At 37.1% G+C, this 10,092-nt stretch overlaps 1 protein-coding gene across 1 annotated transcript; it reads left to right on the forward strand.

Annotated features, from left to right (window-relative positions):
- Positions 1 to 2,866: 2,866 nt before the first annotated feature.
- Positions 2,867 to 9,593, forward strand: LOC125665259 (adenosine receptor A2b-like). The gene is made up of 2 exons (XM_048897913.2): positions 2,867 to 3,114; positions 7,983 to 9,593. The coding sequence occupies exon 2, from the start codon at positions 8,062 to 8,064 to the stop codon at positions 9,265 to 9,267; it is 1,206 nt and encodes a 401-aa protein (XP_048753870.2). The 5' UTR covers positions 2,867 to 3,114; positions 7,983 to 8,061; the 3' UTR covers positions 9,268 to 9,593.
- The last annotated feature ends 499 nt before the right edge of the window (positions 9,594 to 10,092 follow it).

The raw sequence follows: 10,092 nt of genomic DNA on the forward strand, positions 1-10,092 counted from the left end.
AATGTATTAATCAATAAACGATATACAAGCCCCCCCCCCCCCCCCCCCCCCCCCCCCCCCCCCCCCCCCCCACACACACACACACACATCGTAGACACTACTATCTACAAATATTTTTGAATGATTATGAATGTCCCTTTATCATAGGAATGAGCACCTGCGCACAATAAAATTGACTTTTCACAGGTATGATGTGCTGTTACAATATATCTTTTTTCTACAATTCTATCTGATGTTCACAATCCTAGGGAATTAATATATCAGCAAAACGAGGTACAGGAGACTGCTAAAAAATGGATAGGTACAGAAAACTGTTAAAAACCGGACAAATACAGGAAACTGCTAAAATTCGGACAGGTACAGGAGACTGCTAAAATTCGGACAGATACAGGAGACTGCTAAAAAATTCGGACAGGTACAGGAGACTGCTAAAAAAAATAAACAGGTACAGGAGACTGCTAAAATTCGGACAGGCACAGGAGATTGCTCAAAATCGGACAGGTACAGGTACAGGAGTCTGCTAGAATTCGGACTGGTACAGGAGACTGCTAAAATTCGGAATCCTGGAAGCAGTATCCCATAAGTCCACACCAGACAAACTAAATCTTATAATGACCTCATAAACATTACAGCTTAAAATATTACATTAGAAATCATTGATAACATTGTGGAAAGGATTATTGGTATATGTATACTGGTAGAGAGTGCTAAAGATGTATTTGGAAAGAAAACAATTTATACAAAGAAGAAAGCCGATTGTAATACAAGAGCTCGTTCACCTCTGCAACGCTCGTCAAAGGAAGTGATATTTTGTTGTTCATATCTTAGAATGGACATCATTTTTTAAATTACACTGACCTATTGATTTTCAAATACAAGGATTACTCTTAATTTGGGGGGTTAAGGTCAGATCTATCATTAGGCCTATGCATCATTACAGCTCAAACAATAATACTTACAATGAAATCTTTGCATGTTTCACGAAAAAAATCTGTTTTAAAACACATTCTGATTTCAACCTAGAATATTAAGTCTCTGTAAAAAAAATAATAAAAGTACAAATGTACCTGCCTATGGTCCACGCATTGCAGTCAAAAGTTTAAAGGACAGCATTTTGTTGTATATAAATTTACCAGAGGGTTTGGGTTCATTTTATTTATAAGATACCGTAGTAATAATGCCTTTATGAACATTTGATGTAAAACACTGATCAGGGGAACCTTTGAGAGGAAATTCCTCTGAATCTTATTTGTATAGAGAATTGGGAGTGGATGTTTTACATGTTCGAAAAGAACACTACAACCCCATGTTTTTCATTGACATCTACGAATTAGCATACTATACGTTCTTGATACTTAAGCACAGCATACAAGTACATGTATATATAAGTATATGTCCAGCTTTTATTATTGCTAAAACGCATAGTGACAAACCCTTTGGAAATCACAAGTGTTGTCTATTTATTGTAACTTGACGGGTAATGTCATGTGTATTGCAAAACACGATAACCAACAATAATTCAAAATATAGATACTTCCTTGTCTGAAGAGCTTAGTTTATCCATTCCTTCTTTTGAGAATTCAGTTCCTTCCTTCTTAGAATACACATACTTCCTTATTTTGAAATATCGACGTTGAAAATCGGAATATGAAGAACGACCTAACAACTGATATGAAACAAGTTGGACAGCATTTCACCGATTTGTATTCGAAAATAAGAATCATTTTAGCTCACATGAACTGAAAACTCAAGTGAGCTATTCAGATCCCTTTTTGTCTGGCGTCAGTCTGTCTGTCCGTAAAATTTTAACATATTCAACTTTTCTTTAGAACCACATGGATAATTTCAACCAAACTTGCCACACAGAATGATTGGGTAGAGAGAATTAAAGTTCCCTCAAATGAACTGCTGTGTCCGTCAAAGATGAGACATTATAACATCATGGCGTCGTCCGTCTGTCTGTCCAGACTTTGTAGGCAAAATACAAAATGAACTATAAGCTCCAGGATCTTACAACTTGGTATGAAATGGGAACAAATATCCCAAATAAAACTCAGGGAGGGAATTTTTATCCCATGAATATTGCTAATAAAACCGAAAACTGTATCTTATAGAGTACTGTCTGTCGTGATTCTTAAAAAGAACTTACAAGGAATATCATGAAGTTTACATGTAGTAAGTTCCTATGTGTTTATAGATAAACGTCTACACCACACGAAGAATCAAACGATATTAGAGCTCTTATACTTGAGATTGCATCACTGTACATTTTCCCATGCAAATGTTAATGTTTAGTTGTGAAAATGTTGAACAACATCTCATAACTATAACTTTTTCTCCGTTAATTGTAAGATTGTGGAATAATTTTAGTGTATTTTTAAAGAAAGAGATTACTTAGCATGATACATGTGCAAGAGAGAATTCGTGAGAGAGAGAGAGAGAGAGAGAGAGAGAGAGAGAGAGAGAGAGCGTGTGTCGATTACAGACACCTGGTGTAAAATATCGGTTAAAGTATTTCAAATGACGTTCCGTTAAGACATTTATTCTTAATTCTATCAGCGATTCTACTAAAAATGAAAGAAAATCGATATATTTTATCTACAAATTAAACTTGGCTCAAATAAAAACATCTCGGTCGCCACCCCCCAGCAGAATACCGTAGTCGTGTATTGTACAACGGTTCGCCAATGGCCATCAAATGATTAACCTCAAAATCAAACTGTCAACACGAAATTAGAGAAAGTCTAATTGCATATTATATTACTTTTGAGAGGGTCTACTTGAAGTAAACCCCATTCTCTCTTTAGATTTGATGTGAATTGTTAAGTGCACGTGTAATCACACGCCCCGGCATACAACGCTATCCTCTATCGCTATGTAACAAGTTGCTCAGTAAATCGTACACCTCGTTGGATCCGCGCCTGGTGTGACAGCAGGTTTGACCTTAGATGATGGAGCGATGTCATGTTTGAATAAGTAGCGTACTATGACAGTCGTTCACGGTGTATTCAGACCAGCGTGTGATATAGAACGCCGGAACATTCCTCGTGTTGTATCTATCCCCACGACAACCACGCCCCCTCCAGGCCCCCGGGGATCTGTTAAACTAGACAAGTAAGTGAGACAGGTGAATTTTCATAGATTGTACATCTTTGTGCCTTATCTGAATTGTCAAAATAATTAACCTGTATATCTTGACACTGTTTACGAAAAATTTCTCGTAAATTGCGTATCTAGAATATTTTCGCTTGAATTATGTTCACCCAAAATGATGATGTGTGTACTTTCGAATGATAAAAATCTACTAGTTCACTCGGCCGCGTCAAACTTTGCCACAAGCTCAATGCATTTGTCACTTAATATCCGCACAGTGAACGAGAGAGACAATCTGAACCGAACCCTATAAAAATAACAATTAGAAGGAACATGAGTTTTTATTTACTTTAAATTAAAATATACGTCCCTCCACATTTATTTACGACGTTTTTGAAATGCTAGCACGTGAGATAACCTTTCTTATATGAAAACGGTTTCTTCAGTAGGTTATTAGGCTAAATTTACAGATTGGTAAGACAGCCCGCGTTTTCGCAGCATGTACGTCAAAATGGGGAGATCGATGGCGTGAATAATTATCCCCACATTTAACATGTACAATTTTACGCATGAATCTCGTCCAATTTCTAAATTATGAATTGATATGACAATGTGATACTAGAAACCTCCGGAGGGGGGTAACCGATTAGGATATTTCGTCTGGTTCTTTGTCGTCGTGGTTGGTTATATTTATTACATAGACATAATTTCACCGTCATGCTGTCAAAATCTCTGAAATGTACACGGGGAATCTTTATAAATTCTTAATATCAATTTACTTGTTTTTCACATTATGACGTAAGATTTCCCACCTCTACCTTGCAGTGTATAGGATGTATATGAATATTTAATTACACCTGGCAGACTAATTCAATTTCTGCAGCTTCCTGTTAAAGGACAGACATACAAGGGTTTTATTTGCGTTTTGATATGAATTATTGTGAGATATTTTTTCATAAAAGACACAGTTCAGGCGGAGTCCTATCGGGGTCGAGAAGACGTGAAGATGTATTCATGCTGTGAAGGAAATGAAAGATATGTTCACCGATTAATGCTTTACAGCAAAGAAACTGTACCTAATTCTAACGGCCATTTCAATTATCACGGAGATATCGCGCTCGCGCTTTACATGAACTTCAAAATCAAGAATATAGTACACTGAATGTGGTCTACAAAAGTTCGCCAAATTCCATGTGTTTCAATATTTTATCAGCAATGCTAATATTGGTATCGCAAACATAATAGTTTCACATACATACCAACCTTCTTTCTAAAAGCTTCGTGAAATGCTTTTTTAACTACCTGCCAATGTTTAACGTATTCTCAGTCACTCTCAGATACAAGTGATCTTTCGTTTCCCCTTGAAGTTAACTGGTATAGCTTGATCGTTAACCTCTCCAGCTTGACATTTATTTATCCGATATCACGAGGAAGTTTTTGGTAGTCGTATATTAAGTTAAGTGGTGACCCCTAATCTATCTTATTTATACTAAGTATTGTGTAAATTCTTTATCCCCCCTACGAAAACCTGAGAGATAACCTCACAGAGACGTGTCGGACATTTAATGTATTTAAATTCAAGGACATGATAATCAAGCTAATGTGTGAACCCATTTATTAAAGTGTACACTATTAATTATTAATTATAAATGCATTTAATTAGCTTCGTAGTTAGTGATGATCGCAGACCATAAGGGTGACGTCACAGTGGTCTCTATCATGCCCGGATATTATTTATAATTTATTACATATTTTGATATTTTTACTGTAAATTCTATAGAGAGTGCACAGACTTTCACCGATCCATTAAGGCCGGCATTGTAAATGCCTGGGGACCACTTTAACTCCAATCTCTACCCAGAGTTATCGTTCCTTACACTCACTTGCACCTCTGTAAACGTCTCAAGGGTTTTACAAGATTTTTGTAAAATGGCACGTATGCTCAAATAAAGTATGGTTTTGACTTCAGTTACAAAAATATACGTAAATAAATAAATATTGAGCACATGTTAAGTCTTTTTGTGACACAAGAAGCATTGATTTGGGTTGAAACGTAGATATTGGGTAGTTCTATTGCACCAGGCCTATAGATAGGTACAATGTACATGAAGAATATATAGGCATGGAAAAAAATATGCAAATAGTTGCTTGTCCTACATTTCCAGATATTTTATAAAATAGTTTTTTACATTATGACCCCTGGGTCGAGGCCTCTGCTGGTGGACTGTTAGTCCTCGGGGTCTCTACAGCCCAGTAGCTAAGTACTTCGTTACTAGCTTGAAAATACGGATGTATATTTAATTGCTGTTATAAAATTTAGAAATTCATTTCAAAATTAAGGATTATCTCCCTCATGCATAGCTCTTATCCTTGGACGAATTTGGCTCCACTTTTTTGGCACGCTGTTTTTGGCTATATTTAGCTCTAAAACTTCATAGTTATTTCGGATTTGAAACATTTTGGTTGAGCATCACTGAAGAGACATTATTTGTCGAAATGCGCATCTGGTGCATGAAAATTGGTACCGTATAAGTTTTACATTCTTAGTTTTATTAGCCGTAAAAAAAAAAAAAAGTGGATTTACATGTGGAATAACATTGCTTATTTTGAGACGTTAACAGAGGTGAGAGCAAGGAACGACAACTCTGGGTAGAGATTGCTTTCACACGCTCGTCCTCTTCCGTTACGGAAATAGCCGAGTAGTTACGATTCTGCTTACCCTAATCGATGATTATGACGTCATATCTGTTTACGAATGATAATGTTAATATTTCAGCAGTCGCCTTGTTTGTACACCTCCCAAGTTTGGTCTGCTTTATCGCATAATGACCTCAGGCGGCCATGTTTCCCGATATGCAGTCAATGACCCTTTTATTGCATATATTTTTCATAATGTATGTACTTTCTAATTCTAGAAGCGCACATTTCGGCAGCAGACGAAATGTTTATAATGTCCCGTCTTATTTATATACACTTAAAGTCACTAGTCCCATTCCGTTAAAAATATTCCCCGCACTCAGTCAAAGCCCGAATACTCCATACAGAATGTAATGGGGAAATATACATGTATCAAACTATTCATCCGTATAATGCATGCACATCCTTCTCTTTTTCAATTACAGATTTAAGTTTAAGCATGTGTAGGAACTTTCAAGTTTCATGTTTTCAGTGAAGATTAATTTTCATGTTTAAAACGAATTAAATTTTGATACAAAATTGACACCTGAGATTGATAACGATTTGTACATTGTTTCTCAGTATGTACATTGTACTCTTTTCTATGTCACAAGCCACATCAGCCCTGGACCGATATCGGCGCCCAGTATCGGGTTGCCTTGGTGATATGGGGTGTAATACAGAACATTGTATGTGCTGTTCACTATGTTATGGTCGTTATACATGTAACGATCTAATCTACCAATACAATCTGTCATTGGATCAAATGTTGTGAAGAAACCGTCATGAGAAAAGGTGAAGATAACGAACAGTGATCAATCTCATAATTCCTATAGAGGTGACGATAGCGAACAGTGATCAATCTCATACCTCCTATAAAGGTGACGATAACGAACAGTGATCAATCCCATAACTCCTATAAAAGTGAAGATAACGAACAGTGATCAATCTCATAACTCCTATAAAGGTGAAGATAACGAACAGTGATCAATCCCATAACTCCTATAAAGGTGAAGATAACGAACAGTGATCAATCTCATAACTCCTATAAAGTTTATTATAACGAACAGTGATCAATCTCATAATTCCTATAAAGGTGAAGATAACGAGCAGTGATCAATCTCATAACTCCTATAAAAGTGAAGATAACGAACGGTGATCAATCTTGTAATTCCTTCAAGGAATACAAAATTAAGAATTGGGCAAACACAAACCCCTGGACATACCAGAGTTGGGATCAGGTGCCTAGGAGGAGTAAGCGCCCCCTGTCGACCGGTCACACCCGCCGCGAAATGATCCAATTAATTCAGAGGAAGATCTTAAATCTGACGTTCATCAAACAGGGGTTTTCACATTCTCGTTTAAAGTCAGCATTTCGCAAATTCTACGGTCGTTATAACAATGTAGTTTGTCAATATAACCTGTCATTAGGTCAAATGCTGTCCAATGAGTTTCAAACTAATTGTTAGGCCGTTCTTGGCATACTGATTGTGACTACGGATTACTCTGTTCACTTGATCAAGATGTAGGGCTCATGGCGGGTGTTACAGGTCGACAGGGGATGCTTACTCCTCTTAGGCACTTGATCTCACCACTGGTGTGTCCAGGGATCCGTGCTTGCCCCACTCTTACGATTTTGTGTTCTTTGTTGGAGTTATGAGATTGATTAGTGTTCGTTATCTTCACCGTGTTTTATTTTTTTCAACATAATATGAAATGTTGGCTCTTTGGTCATGTTCGCTAACTTGATAACAACTAGTCGTTTGGGCTATATGGACCGTGAATATCTGTCTGGATAGTCCAGTAGATAGAACACCTGACTAGTAAAACAGTGGTGCCGGGTTCGATTCACAATCTAGACAATTTTTCTCCTTTTCTGTTACAACAACTTCAACATTCCCTTCATCCAACGTTGCTGACTTGAGATCTGATTGCATATAGGTTCTAATCTTCATAAATCGAAACCACCTAACTATACTTCACTAGAACAGAATACACACTAAGACTTCTTTTAACACAGTGAAAATTAAAAAAAAAAGTTTCAAGAAAAGTAAAAGAGTTGTTGCGTGGCTTATCTTCACGTAGACGATGGGTTATCGGTATTATCGGAAAGTCAGGTTTCTTAAATATGTTACACAGCTATGCCTAATGTATGATATAGTGTGTTTCCTTTGATTTTTTTCTTTTAATTTTTTAACTTTCTCTATTTTCAGATCGGGATGGCGGAGAATAGGAAAATCTTTTCTATTAAAAACACACCAGAATATGGACGCCAAGTTTGAATAAGTGAGGATGGACTCTTGGAATATGGACTGGGTGTGCGAGGAGGGACGTGCATTATACAATGGAACAAATTTCAGATTTGTGATGAAATTATGTTGGAATATATCAAGATTCAACGCCTCCCACCGGCACAATTCTTCCTTTGTGCCTGGTTTGGATGGCCTGGACGAATTACAAAGCCTGAGGAGACCGGAAACAATCGTTACGTTCATTCTCTGTGTCCTAGCATTGCTGTTCAACGTTTTGTCCATCATGGCTACGTCGCAAATTTCTACGACGTCACACACAAAAGTGATAATAAGTCTCGCAGCTTCCGATATTCTCGTCTCAGTCAGCGTATTTATGCACGTCATCAACAGTCACTTAAATGTACCGACACACACTCTCGATCCCGATCCTAATTCGCGTCTCCTTACCGCTTGTATTCAATTCTGTGTCATTTCTTTTAATAACATGGCTAATCTCATGTCTCTATTGAATCTCTTGGCCATGGCTATCGATCACTACATCGCCATCTTGATGCCTTACCGCTATATACATCTAATGAGCAGATGGCGGACTAATTCCATGATTGCCATTCTGTGGGTGATCGGCTTTCTGTGTGGTTTCTCTTCTTTTTTTGGAGGATTTCAAAAATCAGAGGAATTCCAGTATTTGAATTTTTGTGAAATTACGAACTATTCCGACTTTCATTCCGAGTATTTTGTGATATTTACAGCCGGGGTGTGTTCCGTGGTTATGCTTTGCATTTACATACGAATATTCTGCGTCGTTCGACGCGTCAGCACAGAATGCACCACATTACACAAGGACGGACTACACAACACGAAAGCACTGCGGACCTCGGCTCTTATCATCGGAACATTTGTTGTGTGTTGGTTTCCAAATTTAGTCTTCCAAATCAGTGTTCTGATTCAATTACATACATTAGACAGTAGAAACAAGGTTTACGAGACGCTTTTTCGCGCCAATAGATATTTATACATGCTTATCGTTGTGAATTCTGTGTGCGACCCTATAATATATGCAGCGAGGTTACGAATAGTTCAGAAAGGATACTTCCGGTTGTTGGCGCGCTTTTGTGGATACCATCACCACACACTGCAGGACGATGTCCAATATAGTCAATCCAAAATGGAGTTACTGGCCAGAAAACGTTCCACACTGGTCACTGAACACCGGGAATCCCACGCCGAAATTCAGACGATGTTGTAAATTGTGTTTGTATAGCTTGTATGTCATACGGATTATGTTATAAATTCTAAGTGTATTTTAAACGAGCCTTGGTATAAATCCCATCTGTGGTTGTGTATGATTTCTCTACAGATTGTAATTGTATTTATATGCAGAACATGATTTAAATTTTGTCTGTGTTTGTCTATATGTACCGTGTACAGACCGCGTTTTTAATTCTGATTGTTGTATGTGTTTGATACAGACTGCTTTTCGTACATTTAATGTATTTCTCGCTGTCAGACCGGTTAAGTTTTACGATATGTTATCCATGGTGCGCAGTATATTTGATTAACATCTTTTACCACACGTGTCCTTGTTTGTAACTCTTCTGCGATATGGAAGTGACCATTATTGAATGTACATATTGTTTATAGATAAATGAAAAATTGTTTATAGATGAGTGAGAGAAAAAATGGTCAGTGAATTCTGAAACTGAGATTATTAAATGTATTTGTAAGGTTAAAGTTGAAAGAAAACTGCACAGACAAAGTCATTGGGATGAAACAGACAGTCATCGAGATGAAAAAATCTCTAAAATTTGTGACAGACAAATTGTAACATTTTTGACCTTTTGAATTGATGTAGAAAATGTTTCATCCAAATTAGAATGGAGTATCTAGACCGGTATACACAAACGTGGAAAATGATATCAAACGTGTAATATTAAATAATATAAACCTACACCATAGGGTAAATATACATTATATAGATGTAACGCTAATTAGCGGAGAGAGGAGTGTTAATATAATTAAGCACGGGACAATTCATTCTGGGACGTACATATGTACATATACAGCGACCCCA

Source organism: Ostrea edulis, chromosome 10, assembly GCF_947568905.1.
Source record: "Ostrea edulis chromosome 10, xbOstEdul1.1, whole genome shotgun sequence".
NCBI classification, from domain to species: Eukaryota; Metazoa; Mollusca; class Bivalvia; order Ostreida; family Ostreidae; genus Ostrea; species Ostrea edulis.

Excerpts from the sequence above, each read along its gene's own strand:
- LOC125665259 (XM_048897913.2), top strand. The coding sequence starts at position 8,062 with ATGGACTCTTGGAATATGGACTGGGTGTGCGAGGAGGGACGTGCATTA.